We start from the raw sequence: 23,386 nt of genomic DNA, 5'->3' as shown, positions 1-23,386 counted from the left end.
ATGTATATTTTCGAGCATGCTTCAAAAAGTTCAAAAAAGTCAAATTAGGTGGCTAATTTTTTTTTTTTTTTTTTTTTTTGGTGTAAAAATTAGGTGGCTAATTTTGTTGCTAATAAAAACCTTAAATCATGTTTAGGACCAAACCAAGAAAATGGACCTTTACTCCATGAGGTCGACTGCCACTCTTGCCGATGTCGGGTTGTATCGCAGTCGTGCCGAGGAAGTTTCCGACACCGCAACCGCCAGTGGCGGCGGTGGTACGATGTATTTTCCTCCTAGTATTGAGTTTTACGAGGATTCTGTCCCCTCTGATAGTGGGTTTGTTTCGAAATGGCGGCTTAAGGATCGAGTAAGATTCCTGTTTATGTTCCTAGATTAGTTTTGATTTGGTTGTTGTTGTTTACATTTATTTCGAGAGAGCCGCAAGGACAATGATGTAGACGGGGTTTGATCCCAAGTGTTGAGTTGCTTTGCTTCGGTTTTTTATTTGATTTTTTGGGTGTGGAGTGAGGCGTAAGGACAATGATGTAGACGGGATCTGATCATAAGTGTCGAGTAGCTTTGTTTTAGTTGTAATTGACTAATTGCTGCTTTTATCTTGTGTGAATAGAATTATATGTGAATTGGGTAATTGTATATTGTATGAATATCTGTGAATGTTGATTTTGTTTTAATAATTGGGTAGAATTTGGGTTTATTTCTGTGAGATTTTAGAAATCTGTTGTTGGATAATGATTACTTGAGTTCCAATTTTCCGAATTAGAGGATTACAAGATACACTCTTAGTTGTGTGATACTTTTAGGAAGTCTACATATCATATTTGTGGATGGTGAACCTTGCTCGTGTTGAGATTATCATCAATTAATCAAATTTGTGAAGAGTGAACCTTGCTTGTGTTGAGATTATCTTTAGTTAATCAAATTTGTCAAGAGTGAACATTACTCGTGCTGAGATAATCTTCAACTAATTTTCATCGAGTATGCAATGTGGTACGACTACTATGTACAATGGAGTGCATTAGATTCAGAAACTGGGAGAATCTAACAGTGCTGTATGGATTTGTGTGAAAAACGATATAAAAATAATTAAATGGAGAGATGAACTATATTGGAAAAACCACAGATTGTTGAATCTTTTAGACTAATGTCTATAATTTGCTGTTAAGAAGACAACTATAGAATTGATTTTTTTAGCCTATAAAGAGCTTGGAAATACTCCGAAGTATTAATCATCTGGAAATTGGAAAATTATCTGAGCTCTCCTGGAAATGCACTCTGGTATTGTTTGTTGGTAAGATAATGTGTCCAGTAGTTCATTCTTCCCTGGTTACTTGGTAAGTAGTTTCCTAGGATGCTTAGTTCCATGTATCGGGAATGGAAAGAGTTGCCTTTTTTGGTCAATTCGACATAGACTTGAGAGATTGGGTGAAGATTGGAGAAGAGGTGATTTGCTAGTGCTTTAGCCATTGGGAGATATCTTCTGAAAGCAGACATCATATAGGTGAAGAAACTTATGAGAAAGCTAGTTTTTGTGTTTTTGGATATTGCTTTAGTGGATACAAGTAAACAAAGAGGCAGGATAAGGATGGCTGACCTTAACTGTTGGCTCAGGAATTTATGGACAAGGGGCTTGGCTTGTTCTTATCATTCATAATGGCTTAGATTTTATGTCAATCTTGAAGTATCAAAATAGAAATTTATGCTCATAATGTGGTTTCTGCTCATTTAGTACTCACTTTGAATTTGATCCTAGTTGCCAATCATCGGGTTGGCTGTTGAATATTTACTCGAACATTACCTTTTTATCATATTTTCAATGTTTTAGGTCACAGAAATTTCTCAAAATTTGATTTTGAATCAGATATAAACGTATATTGGCTTTTGATGCACACTGCTGACATTCTTTATTCCTTCTATCATGACTCTGATTTTTCCTAGGATGAGATTTGGTTGCTCAATGCTTACCACTTAAGATTTTGTCTGTAGATCCATCTCTTACAATACCAATATATTTTTGCAGACGTCGACGGTGTTGGCAGCTCTTGTTCTATGTCTAGATATCAATTGTGACCCACCTGACTTTATTAAGATATCTCCATGTGCGAGGTTGGAGTGCTGGATAGGTAAGTCTAACTTCTGTCATGTTTAATTGCAACATATGTTACTTAGATTCGGCTAGGCTAATTACTGGATTGTGATCCCGGGCTCATTGTGCACCAGAAGAACCTTATGGCTAAATTCCCTTTGTTAATAATGACGATTCAATGGATTTGGAGATGAGATGTTCCTAATGTTTTTGTGTTTGGTTGTCTGATACTTTCATATTTTTAGGCAAGAGAACTATTCTTAATAATACTGTGCTGGTAAATGAACTTACTCTGTATAATTTTGCTATTGAAAATTTGGGAACTCCTTTAGGGTCAAGCAAGCTTGTTTAGCATCTTTATGGTCAATTTTTTTAATTTTTAATTTTTAATTTTTATTTTTTAATGAAAAATAGTCTCCTTGATTTTTGATTAGTATGTAGCGAATTTCTTAGCACCATTACATAATACTAAATTTGAAATGTTACATTAAAGATGGCATAATGTTGATTATTTAATTACGGGTCCTAAATGATAATGGCAGAATGAATATGTCTATTGAAATATCTGATGAAGATAATAAGAAGTAAAAAATTTTTTTGAATAGTTTGATTGCTGTTAAGTTGCTGCCATTTCTGCATGTCATGAAACTTTGAAAAGGTTTTCTTACTGATGTATGGTGCTTAGCGAAGGGAAAAAGAGAACCTTCGAAATCCATGAATGGGGCTATGATGATTTATAATTATACAATGCAGCAAGTGCTCGTTGTCATTTGTTAGCAGAGACTAACCAAATTAAGGACAATCCCACGAGGAGAGGAAATCCTATCAATTTTTATTCAATTATCATAAGCTATTTTTGTAACCAAATAATGCTTTGGTTAATTTGTTAACTAAACTAAATTTTAAAGTAAAAGGAGTTGTATTCATTTTTTTACAAGTCTTAAGGTGTTTGTACCATGCTTATAGATATTCTATGGCATAATTCAGTTAAATTATAAGCATGGTTCAAAATGTGGGTGTGGTAGTTGTTGCGGTGTCATAAAAATGGATCTGATGAGTTAAACGCGGACCATGTCACCATTGTATGCTATTGAATTCACAATAATTGTACAATATTGAGTAGAGTAGATTAGTAGAAGATTAGAGTCATTAATGGTGAGAGATTAGGGATTATTTCATTATATCTTTAAATAAGAAGTAACTTTTGACTGAAATACAAGACATAATGTTCGGGTGATATGGGGAACATTTGATTAGGATAAGATGAAACAAAAAGACAATTTATTACCTTCTCATCATCAATTAGGACTTTATTTGACCATAAAAACCAAGAGCTTTGATGATGAAAGAAAAAGAGAGTAGAGAGAAGAGGGAGACGGATGCAAAGAGAAAGAGATGACGACGACGACTTCTTACGATGAAAGTGGTGGTCACCATTGAAGTTGGTGGTCGAAATTCAAAGGTAGATGAAGAAAGAGAGGAGAAATATGTGGGTGGATGGAGAGAGAGAGAGTAGAGATTGGTGGTGGTTGCCATTCAAGGTGGTGGTGGTGGTGGTTTCTATTGAAGGTGGTAGTTGGAGGAGAGTAAGAGAAATAAAATTGAGTTGAAGGATGATTTTGTTGAATAGGGGTGAATTGAAATGGTTGACTTAATATTTTTGGGGTGAATTGGGTGAGAACCATTATTTTTAATAAAGCTAATAAGTGTATTATATTAATTTAATGTGTTAATTGAATTTAAGTGAGAGTATGTTGGTAAATTCATTTAAAAAATTGGTTAGAAAAGGAAAGTTTTGATACAATAATGTGTAGCATCCGTGTTTGGAGTTGCAGATAATATGATACGAAGGTATTATTATCTTTCAATTTTAGTTCTTTGTAGGTAGATATTTAACTCATGCCCTTATCTACAAATTTGTGATGTTAAAAGCAAAATATCATGGTATAAAATGGCTTCTATCACCTAGCTTGAAAGATCAACTCATGTGTAATCGAATTAAGCAAAGCAAAAACAATTAATTAAGTAAGAATCCATGAAAGATTGATTGGGGCATTTTTGGTGAATGAATTGTTTCTTCTTGAATCTTGATGACTTTGGTGAATGAATTGTTAGTAGGTTCTTTCATATTCTTCTTGATCTCTTCTTCTTTAGTGTGATATTATGCTGTGTTGTTTTGAGGCTTCTATCCTCTCTCTGTTGCTGCTGCTTTGTTATCTGCTCTTGTTATATGTATTATATTTTCTTACTCATTCTAGCCTATGCTCTATGGTGTCAGACCCATTGGCCTTGCCACCTCAAAAAGCATTGGAAGCCATTGGAAAGGCCCTTAAGTTGCAATATGAAAGATGGCAACCCAAGGTGACTACTTTCTATCTATACTGTAGCACACCTTTTTTTTTCTTTTTTGTATAATTATTTTTTATTATCATATTTATTCCCTCTTCTGGCTTGTTTTCGGAATGATGTTGCTCGATATTAATTTTTTGGTTCTTCACAGGCTCAGTATAAGTACCAGCTTGATCCGACTGTAGAAGAAGTGGAGAGAGTTTGTAATTTATATCGTAGCTTTGCGAAGAAAAAGAGAATTTTGTTTCACTACAATGGACATGGAGTACCAAAACCAACGAGTGATGGTGTAATGTGGCTCTTAAATAGGGTAAACTGCTTCTTGTGTGTCTCACTTCCCTTTTAGCTTTAATTCCTGGAGTTGTCTCTTTGCTTCAATTTGCACTTATGCAGAATTATACGCAGTATATCCCCTTGCGAGTCACTGAATTGGATTCCTGGCTGAAATCACCTTCAATCTATGTGTTTGATTGTTCTGCTGCTGGAAATATAGTTAATGCTTTCATAGAGGTATAGTAGTATAGACCTTTTTTATTGGTGCTTAAAATGCCCTTTTCCTTATGACCCTAAAGGTAAATTTTTTGTAGATGATATTGTTAGTTCTGATTTTTGACAGCTTATCGATGCTTCTATTTCCTCTGGTGCTGCAAAGGATTGTATCTTGCTTGCAGCTTGTGGAGCTCATGAGATCCTTCCTCAGAGCGCTGAGTTTCCTGCTGATGTTTTCACATCTTGCCTCACAACACCTATGCAGATGGCCTTGAGATGGTAATAATCTTTCTTACTTTTTATTTTTATAAGTCAAGGTTGCCAACTACCTACCGGTTTAGTCACTAGAGATATGTGTATGTGTGATATTTTAATTGATTCACTTAAAAAATTTCATTTTTGGTTATGTTAGAAAATGATTTATCTTGCTGTGCTTCTTTGGCCCTCGTTAACGTTTACATTGCTGTGAAAGAATATGTCAATCTACTGGGCTCACTCAAGCCAATTTTTCCCTTTTATGGTGCGTGGACTTGTCATATGACAGTCCAACTTCACCCAAGTGTGGACATGTAGTGCTGAGGTCTTGGAGGTCTCAGTTAATCCATGTTTTCTGTTTCAAAATTTTGAATTCAGCAAGCAAAATCAATACTCTTTTGCATAGTAGAGTTTACTATGGACAACCTAGACCTAAACCTTGAAGGGCTTGAACCATTACTTTGCATGGAAATGGAACAAAACACTGGAGAGTGGCCTCATTGTGGTATCCTTATTGCTAGTGGATGGGTGGTTTTCTGAGAACGATCAGAGAAGTGGTTGATTTTTGGTGGGTGGTGGCGGTAGCTCTGCATCTCTGCTATGTATATGTAATAATAACAAGGTGGGGATTCAGTTTTAGATAAGAGAGAATGGCTATCAAGTACATGAGTAACTTTTACTAAGTGTTAGAAAACAGTGCTGGATATAGGGCAAACTTATGACTCTTGCTACACTGAACTGTGTAGAAGCAAGCTGTGTCAAAAATGTTAATGTTGTCAATCAATTTGGTGAAGAAAAGACTGCTTATGTAGGGCCAAATAGTAGGATTGATGAAGTTTAGAACATAATTTCATAGTACTACCTCCGTTACACATTATGTGCAACATTTGCCAAAAAGGGATGCTACACATTATGTGCAACAAACTAATACTTTCCATTTTTAGTAAATTTATTTGGCTGAAATTACTAACATACCCTTACTAAAATTCAATTAACACATTAAATCAAATACTGTTAAATAATTAACCCAATTTAATTCATTGATTAATTTAACTTAACATCCATCATTATGATTATAATTTGTAACCCATATTCTCTCTCCTCCTTTCCAACCACCAGTCCACCACCAACACACTTCCTGTCACATCTCTCACAGCCACCACCACCAATGAACAACTACCCACTTTCGTCATCTTCTCTCACATCCACCACGTTTCCTCTCCCTTCCCTCATAAACCACCACCACAACCACCACATTGTCACCATCCTTTTTTCATGCCTAATAAAAAAGCGCCTCCCTTCTAGTGCTAATTGGACTCAACTCCCTTCACCCCCTTCTAGTTGTTGCCCACCTTCCCACTCTAGTCAAATCTGTTGATTTTGAGGGTAGGTGGGCTAGTTTCGGGCTTGGTGGGTTGATTTTAGAACGGTTTTGGGTGGTTTCGAGGCGAGTGGGGTGGGGAGGTAAGTTTTTAGGGTTTCGTTGCGGCTTGCAATTGCCGACCATGTTCACGGAGTGTTCGACAGTACGTGGTTGTTTGGGTGATGAGGTTGAAGGCGGTGGTCGACCGTTTGTCGAGGGTGGTGATTGAGATGTGGGTTGAGGGCAGTAAGGTTGAAGGCGGTGGTAGGTGGCGTGGATTGAGGGCAATGAGGTTGAAGGCGGTGGTAGGTGGCATGGGTTGAGGGCAGTGAGTTTGATTATGGTGGCTTGGTTGGTGTTGCTACCGGTGGGAGAACGACAAGGTAGTGGTGATAAGGTTGAGACGTGGAGTCCCTTGAATTATTTACTATTCTCATTTTCTCTCTCATGCTCTTAATCACATGCCCCTTACTTTCTTAAACAACCATTAAGAAATTTTTTCTTGGGAACCGTGCACATGAGTTTGTTGCACTTAACATGTAACGGAGGTAGTATTTCATAGGTTACCTATGTTTAGATGATCTTGGGTCCAAAAACTTATCCCTTGTAAACATCATATGCTTTTAATTGTAGTGTTATATGTATCTCAAATAATTGGGATTATAATGATGCCTATAGAGTTTTTCATGCTTCAATCCTAATAACAATCTTATATTCTTGCTTGTCATGTCACATTTCTGTAGTTACTCACTTGTTTTGTTTGAATTTGTTTATCAGGCTCTGCAAGCGATCCTTGCTTCATAAATCTCTTGATCATTCACTCATAGACAATATTCCTGGCCGCCTAAGTGATCGTAAAACACTTCTTGGTGAGCTGAATTGGATATTTACAGCAGTGACTGACACAATTGCATGGAATGTTCTCCCACGTGGTAAAAGCTGGTTTTTTTTTTTTGGGTTTTGTTTGTGATGTGTGATTGTGTTTTGGTTAAAAGTTTGAGATGCTTGGATATGTTTTTCTTGTGACAGATCTTTTTCAGAGGTTATACAGGCAAGATCAGTTAGTTGCCAGTCTGTTCCGCAACTTCTTACTAGCAGAGAGAATAATGCGTTCAGCCAACTGCTCTCCAATTTCGTACCCAATGTTGCCGCCAACTCATCAGCATCATATGTGGTAAGTATATAAACTTGAGCTTATTCCTGCACCATCCATCTGCAAGGAACTGATGTAAGGGGGAAGGGCATTTGAGGTTTTTCATTGTAAGTTATTTATGTGTAGCTTTGGAAATAAGTTAGGGTGTTTGTTGTCAAAGAAATTCGAGAATTGTATAAGATTAGGGAGGGTAAGACATGTTTTGAGTAGTTTGGGTTTGATCAGTTAAGGTAAATTGGGAGAGAATCCACCTCTGAAAATTGGAATTGTCATTCACATTTGCTGTAATTCAGTTTTTATTAAAACTAAAGTATCTTCTTTCCAAAATCCCAAATTTTGCCATTAATGACCTCTACGCTGTGCTAATTCATAGCATCATTTTTGTGTGTTTCACTTTTTTTTTTCCATTATGTTTTGCATTGATTTTTATACATCGTATTTTGTTAGGAAGAAGATTTACCTTCCAAAATGATAAGCCAAGCAATGTTACATGGTTGATGTTGACTTTAATCAAACAATATAACTTTGAGAATTCGTTGTTGCAACTTCAGCATGTCTCTAAATGACTCTCAAATGGCACAATTTCATCATAAAGGCTTGGGGGTTAGGGTGTCATCTATTAGTTTGTTGTAGGGATATAGGATTTACTTGTTCAAGTCGATACCATTTACTATTTTAGCAGGGTACAACGTAGTTAAAATTTGATTATCTTTGGTAAAAAAAAAAAAAAAAAAAAGTGAAGTACACATAGCTATCATGCTAAGTGATCGTTGCTATGAGAATTGGCAACCAACACATGTTCGTTTAGATTTTGCCGAATTGAAATACTTGACATCCAAAAGAATTTGATGTACATACCATGAGAATTGTTGCTAGTAACCATGTGGTGGCTTTCGTTGAATTAAATCTTCATCCAAGCGACAGAGGGTGAAGACCATGAGTTGAGATGCTAAGCCTTTGGTCTCGGGCTTAGAGAGGGAAGTTCAAGGTATTCATGATCTCACATACTAAAGAAATAGTTCATGTTACAGAAAAAGATAGAAAAAAGTAGAAAAGTATAATGACTTCACACAACCTTTCTTTAAAGGCTTATATAGATGATGCATAATTTAGATTAGGGAACATAAAACAGTTTTTATGTATGAACTTAGTGAGGTAATAGGCTTGATAGGAGGTTCAGACTTCAGAGTACCACCATGTCCAAACTCCTATGTATGTAGTGGTCTAAGGGGTTTCATCAGAGTCATGGAAAATTCCTAATCATGACAAATTTCCGGTAGTTTGGCTTGACAGAGATTGGAGAGGTTGCTTTTCTTTGATGTATTGAAGTAGTAGTAACAAATTTATATCTAGGCTGATGGAGATGTATAAGAAGTTATGTGAAAGGTTGGAAGAGATGAAAGTGAATGGATGAAGAATTTACCAGAATATATATTTCACTTTTCTAAAACCCTATTAACCCTTGAACTTATAAAGAGATGCCCCCTCTATCCCCAAAAGAGCTGAAGAAAGATAAATTTTTGGTATCGCGTTGTTTTTTTTTTCGTGTTACCTTTATTTTATTTGCATTGCTCCCTCTATCCCCAAAAGATTGCCCCAACTTCATTTTGGAGGTCGAACTTAAAAAACTTTTAAGTGTTCTCACTATCTGTAAACTCTTACTATATTAAGGAGAATAAATCTGGTTCCCTTTTAATATTCTAACTACTTGCTTCTGCATGTTTAAGAAGATCTTGCAATGCAGAACTTATGTTGATCAATGTGGAGGATTGATTACTGTTATGTAAGGAGAGATTGTTTTATTAAAGCTGTACATGAAAAAGTTACCTGGAGGAAGCTTATTTGTAGCCAGATTAGTCCTTGGAGTTATGCTGTGGTTGTCTTTACAATATAAGATCATCTTACTGCTAAAAATAGATTTTCTAAATGGCATATTGACTATAGAATAATTTGCAGCTGATGTGATGTGTGGAAGACTTTTCACCATCTATTTTTGATCTGTCAATTTTTGTTTGCTACTGTTAGAATTTTCAAGGAAAGTAATGGCTTTTTGATGCTGAAATACAGCGAGCAATGAGAATCGTCAAGAAGATGTATAATATTAGTAGTTTTGCTATACTCTCTTGTACTTGTTGCTTTTCACAAAAATCATATATTCAATTTGGTGTTGTAGAAATAGGATTATTTTTGCTTAAGGTACTAAGAGTAATGACTCTTAGAGAAATTGTGTTTAGGGTCTCTGTTAGATCTACTGAATAGATGAGGAGTAGACTTTTGTAATAGTTTAAAGACATCTCTATTTCAAAGTCTTAATTGATGTTTGACACTATTTTTTCATTTGCTAATCAAATACATATTTTAATTACAAAAAAAAAAAAAAAAAAAAAAATCACTAATCACCAATCTATTAGAAATCTTATAGACTTATAGTCAAGTGGTATCTTTTTAGACTTCTATACGACTTGTATTTTAAAAATATAAAGTTTTTATTAATTTTACGCATAGAAATGTCTGTGTCAACGGACTAAGATGTATCTTGAACACCGTGTAAAGTCAAATGGAGCATATTAAGGGATGGAGGGAGTAAAATTGTATAAAGCAGTCTTTTCATAAAAGTTGGTATCTATCAATCAATCAATCAAAGCCTTAATCCCATAAGTGGGGTTGGCTACATGAACCAAAAGTGATTATTCCATAAACTCATCCACAAAATTGTATAAAGCAGTCTTTTCATAAAAACTGGTACCTACTTGGCAATTATTGCTTACCTTCTAAACAATTCTGTTTGTTAAAATTACAAAAATTACAATGGCATTTGTTACGTAATTGCAACCCATGCTTGAGCTATTCTTCCTCACAACAAGTTTGTTAATGTTTTTCTGTTAAATTGACTGTAGGGATGCATGGGACATGGCTGCTGAAATTTGTCTTTCTCAACTTCCATCACTGATTCATGATCCAACTGTGGAGTTCCAGGTGTGTGCCTTATGTGCTTGTTGTCCATTTAATATGGATCTCTCACTTTAAGCTGAGATGAACAATGTTTAGAAACATGACCCTAGTATCCTGGAGGACTCTGGGAATCTGTTTAAAAATAAATTTGTCACGAGTTAATGAGTAATGATGTGATTATTTTTTTTCAGCCTAGCCCTTTCTTCACTGAGCAGTTGACAGCATTTGAAGTATGGCTTGCACATGGATCTGAGCAAATGAAGCCACCGGAGCAGTTGGCTATTGTTCTTCAGGTGTAGGAAATACGTAACCCTCTGTCTTTTTCTCTCTCATGAGTATCATCTTTTTCTATTCTTTTTTTTTTTTTTTTTTTTTTTTTGGGGGGGGGGGGGGGGGGGGTGGGTGGGGATGTTAGTGTTGGATATGATAATACTCCTAGGTTTACAATGCAAGTGAAGGGACAGAACTGAACGACCTTCTGAGTGAAAGCCCCCTTTCGACTTTTGGAAAAGGGATTCTAGGTTTAAATTAACTTGTGTATGAATTGAAGATACAACCTAATGTCTCTGCTCTTGGTGATCTTTCTACTGCAGTGAAAAGGGATTTTAGGTTTGAATTAACTTGTCTATGAATTGAAGATACAACGTAATGTCTCTGCTCTTGGTGCTCTTTCTACTGCATTGAGGACTGTTGTTTTTACACTTTTGGATAAGCTTTGACTGCGTTGTCAGTAATTTAGTGCAGCTATCTGCTACAAAACCATACTCCATAATTATTTTTCTAAGGCAGTGTTGGGGTCCAACTGACAAGTGAAAGCAAGATTTTGGTAGCCAGCTTATGCATTAGTCTTATGATGTAGGCTTGGGTTGGTTCAAGGCCAACTATGGATATTTGAGTGGGTGAATATTTTGGTCTTCTTAATTGATGTAATAATGAATTCAAAGAGGCTAATCACTTTTCGACCATGAGATCATATTTTTTAATTTCATATTTCATTAGAAAAAGACAAGTTGGATAGAGTTGATTGCCAAGCCTGTATCTTGATTGTATCTGCGTTTGGTTGTGACTTTCTTACAATTCTCCCTAAATCCCTCCTATTGTCACAATTTATTAGCTATTTTTGCTCGGATTATGGGAAATAAAAAGAAAAAGAAAAAAAAAAGAAAGAAAAAAAAAGAAGAGGTTTCTTGGATGTGCTAGAGGTGGAGAGTGGAGTCTATTATTTATATATGTTCTCATTTCTTTCAAGTTAAAACTACTGTATCTTTTTGGTCCTAACCTTATTTGTGGTTTGACCATCGCATTTGGTTTGACAATAGTGCTAATTTCATTGTTTGATGTAGGCTCTATTAAGTCAATGTCATCGTTTCCGGGCGCTGGAGCTTCTTGCGAGATTCCTTGATATGGGCCCCTGGGCTGTTGACTTGGTAGTTATTTGAGACTAGCACGTTTGGTTTTGAATCTCCTTTTACTTATTTATTTTTGGGACCTTTTGCTCCTCTTATAGCTTATGCTCACAGCAAGTTTGACAATAAGGAGTTTCTGCTTTCTGTAGGCATTGTCTGTTGGTAACTTCCCAACTCTTCTTAAGGTGTTGCCAACTGCAGCTCCTGAACTACAACAAACTCTTGTTTTCATTTGGAGTAAGATTCTTGCTCATGATAAGGTAAATACGAAACATAGTGTCTAATAATATCTACTATTCCAGTAGTCCGCTGTCAATTTGCTTTTGTCTTCACATATTTGAAGATGCTGTATGAAGTTACCCATTCATATTGGATTCTTTCTAAAGAATTTTTTTGCTTGAATGTCAGTCATGTCAGGTTGATCTAGTGAAAGTTGGAGGTCATACACGTTTTATTAGATTTCTTGACAGCTTGGAAGCCTTTCCTGAGCAGCGTGCGAGGGCTGCATTTGTTTTAGCCGTCATTGTTGATGGGCATAAAGAGGGACAAGAGGCTTGTATTGAAGCTGGTTTACTTGATGTGTGCCTTAAGCACCTTCAAGATTCAACTCCGAACAATGCTCAGTCTGAACCTTTATTTCTTCAGTGGCTTTGTCTCTGTCTGGGAAAGATGTGGGAGGGTTTTACAGAGGCTCAGTTACTAGGTTTACAGGCAGGTGCTGCTGTGATATCAGCGTCTCTACTGTCTAAGCCCCAATCTGAGGTTTGCCTATCGTACTTCATAGCAATAAATGTGTTTTGTTATAAAATAAAATTGTTATCTTTTCCCATGTATGAAAGCAAACAATGCCTACATTTCAGGTTAGAGCCTCTGCTGTATTTGTATTGGGAACTTTTCTTGGTGTTGGATTTGACTCTTCTAGAGATGGAGGGGATGAGTGTGATGATGATGAAAAGCTAGAAGCTGAAATTAGTATTATCAGATACCTTTTAAGTGTTGTTTCAGATGGAAGTCCTCTTGTCAGGGCTGAGGTTGCAGTAGGTAAGTGGTACACTTCCTCCATTTTTTAATTGCACAACTTGGAGTAAACATTTATATCCTTATCAACTTTTTGGAAAATTAAAAAGAAATTAAAGGCTTATAATCTTTTTACGTATAATTCACAAATTTTGTCAGGGGGCGGGGGAAGGGGTGGGGGTATCGTATAAAAGTCCAAATTGTGCAACTAAAAGAACAGGGGCAATAATAAATATTGGAAATTCTCAATGATGACTACGGTTGTTAAACGGGTTGTGTCGTTTCAAATTAATATTATAATAAGCTGAAAACCCTGGACATTAACCTAACCCATTCTGACTAATTGTGTTGAATTCTTGAATGTTTAAGTTAAAATTTCAATAACTTATTAACTATGATTTAATTTATTATGCCTGATTTGTTATATCACTATATAAAAGTTATCCCATAATTTGTGACTACATATTTAGTATTTGAAGATTCCATCCAAATTATGCATGCTCAATTGCTCATGCCTATATTGTGCTAAAATATCAACATTTTCTATATATTTGATTGGAGTAGGTCCCTGTTTCCTTGTTCAAAATTTCAACACCATTATGTCAGCTTCAATAGTTACCCTAAATTTTGTACAATTTTTAGTAACTAAAAAGTTTTGGAAATCTCCTGATGTGGCAATTTAAAAAAAAAAAAAAATAATTTAAGTATTTAAGTAATCGTCGTTTAATGTTGGATTGGTGGAAGCTTTACTAACAGCCCCTAAAAAATATCACTCTTCCATGAATCCATGATTAATCACTACCCATTCCTTTTCTCTTTCAATGATCGTTTATTGTATTTTTTTTTTAAATAATCATCTTCAAAATTTAGTTTTTCTTACTGTAGGCACGGAAATTTTATCAAGTGTCGTTACACATTGTTCGGGTCAAAGTCAAATTGTTGACTCGAATATATTGACTATATAATTAATATGGGTTACTTTAGCCCGTATTATTTATTTTAGTTAACTCATTTAATTAATAATAAAGTCCAACAAAATGGATTTGATTTAATTTAAATGGGTCATTTATGAAAGGAGGTGGAAATGGATATGAGGCCCATTTAGTGGTCATCTTGAAACCCTAGCTTGGGAGAACTCTATAAATAGAACTCTCCTACCTCATTTCACAGACATAAAAAAATCCAGAGAAAAACCTCTCTACAGAAGTATTCAGCATTATTAACCACATGAACAACCAGCAAATGTTGCACTTGTAATATGCCCTTCTAAGGTTGCTTCTTGTATTGAAAAATGTATAATTTTAAGGGTAAGTGCGGTACTGCCAAAACATAAAATAAAATAAAAATAGAAGAGAAGACATGCAAATATGTGAGATGAGAAGTGTACGAGGATAGAGGATGAAGTGCTTTTTTTGAGCTATAGTTGGAGGGAAGATCTTTGAATGTTGTATGGAACAATTAACCATGGACTATTTCGTCATAATTTTTTTTTGAATCCATTATTAATATAGTAAACCCCAAATCAACTTTTTCTATTGTCAACCGATGTTTAATGGTTCATTAAGGCCACATTGAGTACTGACCAGTATCGGTCCTTATCAGAGTGCTACCACATGTAATTTGCAAATGTTAATGGTCACTATTGCGAATTTCCCTTTTTATTATTAAAGTATTGGTGTGATCCATGGAGTTTGGGTGTTCATTTATGCACTGCACATAAAAGAGGTGAAAACAATTGTTTTTGTTTTAATTTTAACACCACTGAATCTAACTTTCTACATCTTTTTGGATTGCTAATGTGTTACGCCTTCTGAATTTATTGAAATTTATTGTAATGTGAGGTGAAATTTATTAGCTAGATGTGGTGAAGGTCTGTAGAAGACAATGTTCTATGACATTTTGTGTTAGACTATTGTTAATGAAACTAGTCTGTTACACTAATAATTGAGTAAACATATTTTGATGTATCAGGAATCATGTTGGTGAAAGCTGTGTCTACCTTGCCACATGTGCATCCTCATAATATGTATATTTTGTTCCCTTTCAACTTTTAAATTGCCATTAACTGTTTCCCTGTGCTATTTGATCAGCTCTAGCTCGGTTCGCTTTTGGCCATAACAAGCATCTCAAGTCTGTTGCTGCCATGTATTGGAAATCCCAGCCAAACACTGGGGTCAGTAATTCGGGAAGTATTACTTCTCAAATTGGTATGTTGAGGATTGGGGGTGACAGTACTCTAATTGTTCGAGATGGGAGAGTCTCCACAAGTAATCCAGTGGCTACTACTGGAATAATGCATGGGTCTCCTCTTTTAGATGATTCATCTCAATATTCTGATTCTGGTGCATCAAATGATGGTGTCGGCAATGGAATAATGAACCATGTTAGACCTAGACCTCTTGATACTAGTGTTTATTTGGATTGCATATTATCCATGTGTACGTTAGCAAAGGACCCATCTCCTCGCATTGCAAGACTTGGGCAGAGAGTTCTCTCTATCATTGGCATTGAACAGGTTGCAAGACCCATCGTGCCCTCCACTAGCAATGCTCGGCCAAGTGAGCCTATCACTTCTGCTGCTGTGCGGCTTTCTGGACTAGCTCGATCATCATCATGGTTTGATATGAATTCTGGTATGTTGATAAGAGATCTGGTATGAATCATCTTTGAAGCTGAAAAACATACACCCTGATTAATGTTAATAATGTATTTGACAATATTTGTTGCTGTTGATCGATTGTATCATTGGCTGTTTACTCTGAAGCTACAGTGTAGTTTCTTCCTTCGATATTTTCTGTTGTGCTAACAAACATACACCCCGACTAATTTTCATATTGTGTTAGCGAGAATATTTGGTGCTGTTGATTGATTGTATCATTGGTTGTGTACTCTGAAGCTACAGTGCAGTATCTTCCTCGGACAATTTCTGTATTCAGATTTAGTTGGTATTTTGCTAAGATTTTTTATACTGAGCTGACTTTGTGTGGCTTTACAGGTCATTTTCCATTAGCTTTCAGAACTCCACCTATTAGCATTCCTAAAGCAAGTTACTTGACAAGAATAAGAAGAGTTTCTTCCTCGGAGTTTCGACCACACTTGCTCAACTCTCCAGATTTAGGGTTGGCAGATCCACTAGGTTATGGTGGGTCTGATGATGCTAATACTGAATCCAGTCTTCTTCCACGGTCAAACATTTATAATTGGAGCTGTGGGCACTTCTCAAAACCTCTTCTTACGCCACCAGATGATGCTGAAGAATTATTAGCTAAGAGGGAAGCAAAGGAAAGATCAACCTTGGACCTCATAGTGAAATGCCAGAATTATTGTAAGTTGGCTTTGTTTTGAGTTGATTGTGATCTGAACTTCTTCCGATTGTCATTGATTGACATGTTGATCCTTTATTTAAAATTTTTGGTTTGCAGCAGTTAGCAAGCTATATAATCAGATTGCAAGCTGGGATACCAAGTTTGAAAATGGTACAAAAACCACCTTATTACAACCTTTTTCTCCTGTTGTGATTGCAGCGGATGAGAAGAAACATATTAGGTATGAAAATATTTGTTAATTTATTTACTTTCTAATGCCTTAGTTGTATCTTGAGAATTTAGTACTCCCTCCGTCCTTTTATTAGAAGCCTATTTAGTTTTTTTTTCACGGGAATTAAGGAAGTTCATTGGGAGTACAAATATGCTTGTGGGTTTATCCCAAAAAGGAATACAAGCTTCTTATAAAAGGACTTTATTATTAAAATGCTTACAAAGTACATCTAGAAGGTTATAATTTGTAGGTTTTTGCATTTAAATAGATGCTATTTCAAAGTCTATATTTTGTTAGGTTCTGGGTACATAGAATGTAAAGTAGTGAAATATCTGATGTTTATTCCATTGCTGAGACTTCTGAATGTGTTTCTCTTTCAATAGTTCAGCAGAACAGTTTGTAATATGTGATTACTTTCCTCATATTGATATTTAATAGTGTAGTGGTTTCTGTGACGGGGGTTGTTGTGGTTTGCTTCTTATTGTAAATCATCAAAACCACTTCTGGAGTTCTGGCTGTAGGAAAGTTTGATACCGGTTCTTTCTGGAAGATTATAGACAAAATAGTTGGAGATATTGAAGATCAAGGGTTAATGTAACTGTGCTATTTTTGTGCACTAAGTGCCCTTGCTGCCCATCTCTGCGTGACACAGTTCTGTATGCGCGTAATGTATACATGTGATGCTCTCAATTTAAGTGAACAAGTTGTCACTCCCACCGTTTTTTTTATGTGTTCACTTGCAGCCATTTTTATAAGTGTCAAACTTCCGTTTCCATTTTTAAAATCTATCACACTCTAAATTTTTAATATTATCTCTTTCCTCTCTTGATCTCAATTATAACCCGCTGCGACTTTTTATTTTCCTCTTGCATCCCTTCTTTTCAATAAACTTTTAACTCCACTATCTTTTCTTATAATTTTTTGATACCTCAACCCCACTTACATCTTACAGTAATACATTAAAGTCAATTAAGTTACCTTATTACTCTATGTTGGTCAAAGTGCAAGATTTTTTTTTTTTAAAAAAAGAGTGCGTATACAAATGGATTTTTTTTTTTTTTTTTTTTTTTTTTTTTTTTTTTTTTTTTTTTGCAGAATTTGCCTCCTCTGTTTCAGATTGAGTGTATAACTTTGCCTTTTGCACTACTCTTACACTAACTTTGATCATATATTGATGTAATTGTTATTTTGCAAAGTGTTATTAGATTAGTCACCATGCATATTTTCATAATATCAACTCTTTTTACTCCCTCCATTTCGTAATAATCGCAACACTTTCCCTTTGCATCAATTTTTTTTAATAATTGCAACATTTTGTAATTTGGTAAAGACCAACTACTATTTATTATCTCTCTACTACTCTCCGTACTTGCACAATTATTTTAGTTCGTATTATTTCTCTCTTCTACCAACCCCACTTGCACTATTTATTTTTATTATTATTTCTCTCTTATACTAGCAATTAAACATCTCCGCTAACTACACTTTATATTATAAAATTCCCCCTTTGGTCCCCACCTTTAATTTTTCTTAAATCTTTGTGTAATGCCTAGTGTTGCGATAATTACGGAATGGAGGGAGTATAATTTTTGGTAATATGCAATTAAGATATTTATGGTCAAAATTTTGCATTGGCAAATGTGTCCGTCAAAGTAATGCACTAATTTGAAATAGAGCGACTATTTCTTAGGTGATTGTTTTTTGGGTTTGTGCTCAAGCTTTGATGATTGATGTGTTGGGCTTCAATAGTCTGTAATATTTGGAGGGTTTTTAGAGCATAAAGTGGGAAACATAGCTGAACTGTCTTGCAAGTGCTGCCTGTTTGCTTACATCTGGTATTTAAATGTCAAATACACCATAACACACCTCTGGAAACTATGCTTTCAGCAGCCGGCTTATTTTTTAAGCTTGTTCATGGCAATTTTCTTTTCTGTTATTGGTTTGTGTCTCAGTTTTTATCTTTTGGGCTATAGTAATTGCTATTGGTTTGGTGGTCTGCACATATTGTGCATGTGGGCTTTTGGACAAATTGGGCAAAGATTAAGAGGCTTTGCATTTAAAAGTTGATGAAAAAACTTTGAACCTTTGTTACCCAATTGGCTATTTTGCCACACACCTGCTTACCATGAGCCGACACAGGCAATTTATACTAGCGAATTGGGAACTTTTGGCTCAATTTAACAAACTAAGTAGTGGAATACAAACTTGTAATGGAACTCATTTTAGCAAATTAGGTAACCTTGATTTGAATATTGAAACATAATTATCTTTTCCAGCAAAATTAGTGTAGTCAATCTCTTTGCTTGTTTATTCTTATAATTTGACACCAGATTCAAGTGCATATCTACATTTTTTTATTGGTGCCCCTATATTATATATATATATATATATTTTTTTTTTTTGCATGTGGTACCTATTATTATGCTATCAGCTGGTCGAAGGCAGCTGATCATTTATGAAGTACTCGTTTTATTTGCTCACCTACATGTGTCTTTTCACTTTTTGTTTCTGTCAGGGTTTGGAACTACGAGGAACCAGCCCTTTTGAATACTTTTGACAATCATGAATTTCCTGACTCTGGAATTTCTAAGCTCTGCCTTTTGAATGAACTTGATGATAGCTTGCTTCTTGTTGCTTCTGGTAAATTCTCCTCGTCTATGTTTCTTTACTTTTCACTGAGTCTGAAAATTCACACCAATATTATGAGCACCAAGGTTGAATTTAACTCATATCTTCCTCATGAAGGTGATGGAAATGTTCGAATATGGAAAGACTACATGGAAATGGGGAAACAGAAGCTTGTGACTGCCTTCTCTTCTCTGCCTGTTCATGGACCTACTGTTTGTAACTTAAATGCTAATGTGGATTGGCAACAACAATCTGGATACCTAGTAAGCACTTGTTTAGTAAGCCATTTGACTTTTATACAACTAGATAGTCTAAACTCTAAAATATTTCCATCTACTTTTCTGTAGTTTGTGGCTGGGGATGTACCTTCAATTAAGGTCTGGGATCTTGACACTGAACAACTTTTGCATTCCATTCCTTCATCCCTTGATAGCAGTATATCAGCACTGGTATCTTTTTCTAATCCCTACTCTTGCAAAATACTTTAGTTGCCTGTTGCATTTGTATTGATGTTCGAGTTCTGATCTTTAGTGTTTCGTTTATTCATTCAATTCTTATCTTACTCTATGTTTTTTTTTCTTTTTTCTTTTTTTTTTCTGATGAGAAAAATATACACTTTTATGGTTACACTTCAGTAGTTCATTTTCTAAACCAAGAAAAATATTGGAACTGCGAGAGAGTTATGGGAAAAGTGGGATTTGGAAAGAGAAACAATGGTGAAAGAGAAAACCTTATCGACCCAAAAGAGTAAGGATATGTAAAAAAGGTAACGTGTAACCATTCTTGGATCATCCAAATGGAAATTGTAACCTTTAATATTGAACGGAGGGCTAATTATTTGCTGAAAAAATGAGTAAAAGAGGGAAGTCTGTCCTTCAATAAAAAATTTAAACTACAGATTATGCCAGTTTATCATAATTTCTCCAATAATTTAGCTCTTTTATGTCCCTGCAGCCTTATTAGCCCATAATATGCTAAATATGTTACTTTGTCCCCTACCAAATTAGAAGATAAAGATGCTCCTAGGAATTTCGATCCAACCAAACACAGCACAAAGTTGCCATAAAAATGCCCTGTGCTCTCCTTGTCCTTAACAAACCCTGAGAACATATTTGTAGCCAATTCACCTCCATTAAAGGGCAAACCCAGAATTCTTGATTCACCAGCCTTTGGCACAGCAATGTCAGTAAAAGGAATATATATAGAGAAAGTGGAATTTGTTTATCCTCATTGATCGACCCCATAATACTACCTTTGACCATATATATAAAGTGGCCACAAGCCACTTCAGAGTATCTCACAATAAAGGACAGAAGGAAAAAAAAAGGCTGGCATAAGAGAGATATTCAGGTGCAGCACAGAGCACTATTACAACAAGAGAATCTGGATAATAAGATAAATGTAAAAATAAATGTGGCTTTCCTCATCAAGGAAAAATGAAAACTGAGGGGTCTGTGTTAAACCACTTGTGGAAAATACTTCTTTTGCTTCGGTTAAAATGGGGGTATTTGCTGTATCCATACCCTTGGATCCTTTACTGTATTCAATTGAATGTTGAAAATCTCAATAAAAGAAGGAAACTCCTGTATCTCGTACTCAAGTGGAGGCCTTTGGAAATATTTCCAAGCATTTCCGCAATAAAATCCAGACATGGGACCATTATGACAAGGAATGATCAAGGGAAAGTAACATCGAATGATTGCTCTCCTCTCCAAACCTCTTCCCAAAAACCAATGCGAGAAATATTCTTTATCTTGAACAGCACTAAAGGGGAGTTTTAAGTGAAACACATGTGAAATAAATCCCCAAAGTGTTAGCTTTTGGTCTTTGTTTAATCACAAATACATTCTTGTTTGTGATTAGCCTACCATACTCTTTATAATTAGCTGATGTCCTTTTGTTCTTTGTTTGATTAGATTCTATTGTCTAGTTAACTTAACACTGTATATTGGATTTGCAGGCTGCTTCTCAAGTTCATGCTGGTCAATTTGCTGCTGGGTTCGCTGATGGCTCTGTCAGAGTCTTTGACATTAGAACACCTGAAATGTGAGCTGATTAAGGGTCGTCTTTTGTCTTTTATTGCTAATGAATGCATTGTATGTTGCCGAAGCTGTACATATTGGTAGCTTGCCCTGTCATACTTGTGCTTTTCTTGGGTTTGAATTGACTTGATTAGTGCATCTGACATGTCAATAGTGTTGCTACTTTGTGGAAGACTTAGATAATACTAATTACAGTCTTGCAGATAGGCCCTTGATATTTAGTTTGGATAACTGTATTATGGTTTACTATGACCAATGCCATTATTTACTACATGTGTTAAGAAATAAAAAAACGATGTATGAATGACTGAAGGGGTTGTATAGTTAAAAAAACGAGTACGCTAAAGTTTAGATATTCACTAGAGCCAATGGAAGGGACTGGTTGAAGCTTATCTCTTTATCGATTGTTTCACTAATTTTAAAGCTTTTCCTTGTGTACCTTGCTCATATATATGAGTAACAATGACAATTATCAAATCTATAGATGATTTAATGAAATGTAATATTAAATGCCTAGATATAAATTCCAAGCATGAGAATACTTGACATTTATTCTGCTGCTCTTGATATTCTTTACTCTATATATGTTTGGTGAGATTAAGAGTCTTCTCCCAAACTTCTTTTCATGGCTAAAGTCTAAAGATATACGTAACCTTCTCCGACTTTTTTTCTAAATGTTGTTATTTTCCTTTATAGGCTTGTTTGTGCTGCCCACCCGCATATCCAGAGAATTGAAAGAGTTGTGGGAATCGGCTTTCAACCAGGGCTAGATATGGGAAAGGTAAGTACTTGCCAAATGATTGTTTATGTAGCTGCTAATAGAAAAAATTAGATGAAAGTGTAAATTAGTACCTATTCCTAATACTCTTTTAAGTTACTATTTGCACGTAAAGGTAAGAACTAAGAAGAGAGATTAACAAAGTACGAAACATATGGCAAAACATAAAAATTTGGCCAATTAATGGCGAGGGTAAGAAAGTCATTAATTTTTTTAAAATTATTTTGGAAAAAGGAACTATTAAGTAGAAGTGTAAAGCACAAAATGGAACGGAGGTAGTAATATCTACTGTTGTAAATCCGAGTTTTTTTGGGGGCAAAAACTCTGTAAATTAGATCACACAGTGCTGCCTAACCATGTGTTTTTCACTCTTCATTTTCCAGATTGTCAGTGCATCTCAGGCTGGTGATATTCAGTTCTTAGATATTAGAAATCACAGCGATGCATACCTCACAATTGATGCCCACAGGGGCACTCTCACTGCCTTAGCTGTTCATCGGCATGCTCCAATTATAGCCAGTGCTTCTGCAAAGCAGCTTATTAAAATCTTCAGTTTAGAAGGTGAGCAACTAGGCACCATTCGATGCCATCCATCATTCATGACTCAGAGGAGTGGAGCTATAAGCTGTCTCACCTTCCATCCCTATCAAGTTCTACTCGCTGCTGGTGCTGTCAATCCTTTTGTTTCCTTATACTCCGATGACAATAATCCCACAAGATGAACATGTGTACAAGACAAAACATGGGGTCATGATTGAGATCTATGTTGAAGATACTGGTAGTGGTGATGCATTAGTCGTGCTACTTGATCTCATACAGGCTATAATGGAGTTGTGGAGGTTAGCTTTTGGAGATTGGTTTTCTGCTGCACATTCATTAGCCTCCATGTAAATATAGTCCATTAATACCAGGGAGGCTTTGGCAGTTTGGCTTGCTATATAGGCAACGACGGTGTACATTTGTAAATACCTTGTGTCTTTGTTTCATCATTTATTATTATGTCTTATTTTCATAATTTTCTGTAAAGGGAGGGGTTTTGTAATGTTTTTCTTTCAATTTTTATTTTTTAGGGCAATGAATATGGATGACTTATGCACACGGTTCAGTCGATAGAGGGATGTTGTTGCATATATATATACAGGTAGCTGATTAAGAATGCTTGTTGTAGAGGGAATAGGGGATGCTTGAAAAGTTGAAAATCAATACGTAACATTATGTATATATATAGAATTTGTGTAAATTGTGAATGTGGAAATTTCTTTATCAGCACATTTGTCTCTCCAAGATGTCATATATAAATTTTTTTTTTAAACTTAATTTCCTTATTTTCA

At 35.5% G+C, this 23,386-nt stretch overlaps 1 protein-coding gene across 3 annotated transcripts; it reads left to right on the top strand.

Moving 5' to 3' along the window:
* The first annotated feature begins 107 nt into the window (after window positions 1-107).
* On the top strand, window positions 108-23,334 carry LOC145618341 (regulatory-associated protein of TOR 1-like). 3 transcript variants are annotated; one of them, XM_081673118.1, is made up of 23 exons: window positions 108-349; window positions 2,021-2,123; window positions 4,365-4,447; window positions 4,587-4,745; window positions 4,841-4,945; window positions 5,052-5,203; window positions 7,320-7,474; window positions 7,572-7,716; window positions 10,593-10,671; window positions 10,839-10,940; window positions 11,991-12,074; window positions 12,203-12,313; window positions 12,462-12,815; window positions 12,914-13,094; window positions 15,161-15,703; window positions 16,066-16,395; window positions 16,493-16,616; window positions 19,123-19,247; window positions 19,353-19,498; window positions 19,583-19,684; window positions 21,196-21,281; window positions 21,974-22,058; window positions 22,439-23,334. In XM_081673118.1, the coding sequence occupies exons 1-23, from the start codon at window positions 152-154 to the stop codon at window positions 22,775-22,777; spliced, it is 3,891 nt and encodes a 1,296-aa protein (XP_081529244.1). In that variant the 5' UTR covers window positions 108-151; the 3' UTR covers window positions 22,778-23,334. The 3 variants fall into 3 exon arrangements, with proteins under 3 accessions (XP_081529244.1, XP_081529243.1, XP_081529242.1); XM_081673117.1 differs by having other exon boundaries at window positions 4,829-4,945; window positions 16,496-16,616; XM_081673116.1 differs by having other exon boundaries at window positions 4,829-4,945.
* The last annotated feature ends 52 nt before the right edge of the window (window positions 23,335-23,386 follow it).

This window comes from Chenopodium album, chromosome 26 (assembly GCF_948465745.1).
Source record: "Chenopodium album chromosome 26, dcCheAlbu1.1, whole genome shotgun sequence".
Classification (NCBI taxonomy): domain Eukaryota; kingdom Viridiplantae; phylum Streptophyta; class Magnoliopsida; order Caryophyllales; family Amaranthaceae; genus Chenopodium; species Chenopodium album.
The sequence above is the reverse complement of the archived record's forward strand: the minus strand, read 5'-3'. Positions and strand labels throughout refer to the sequence as shown.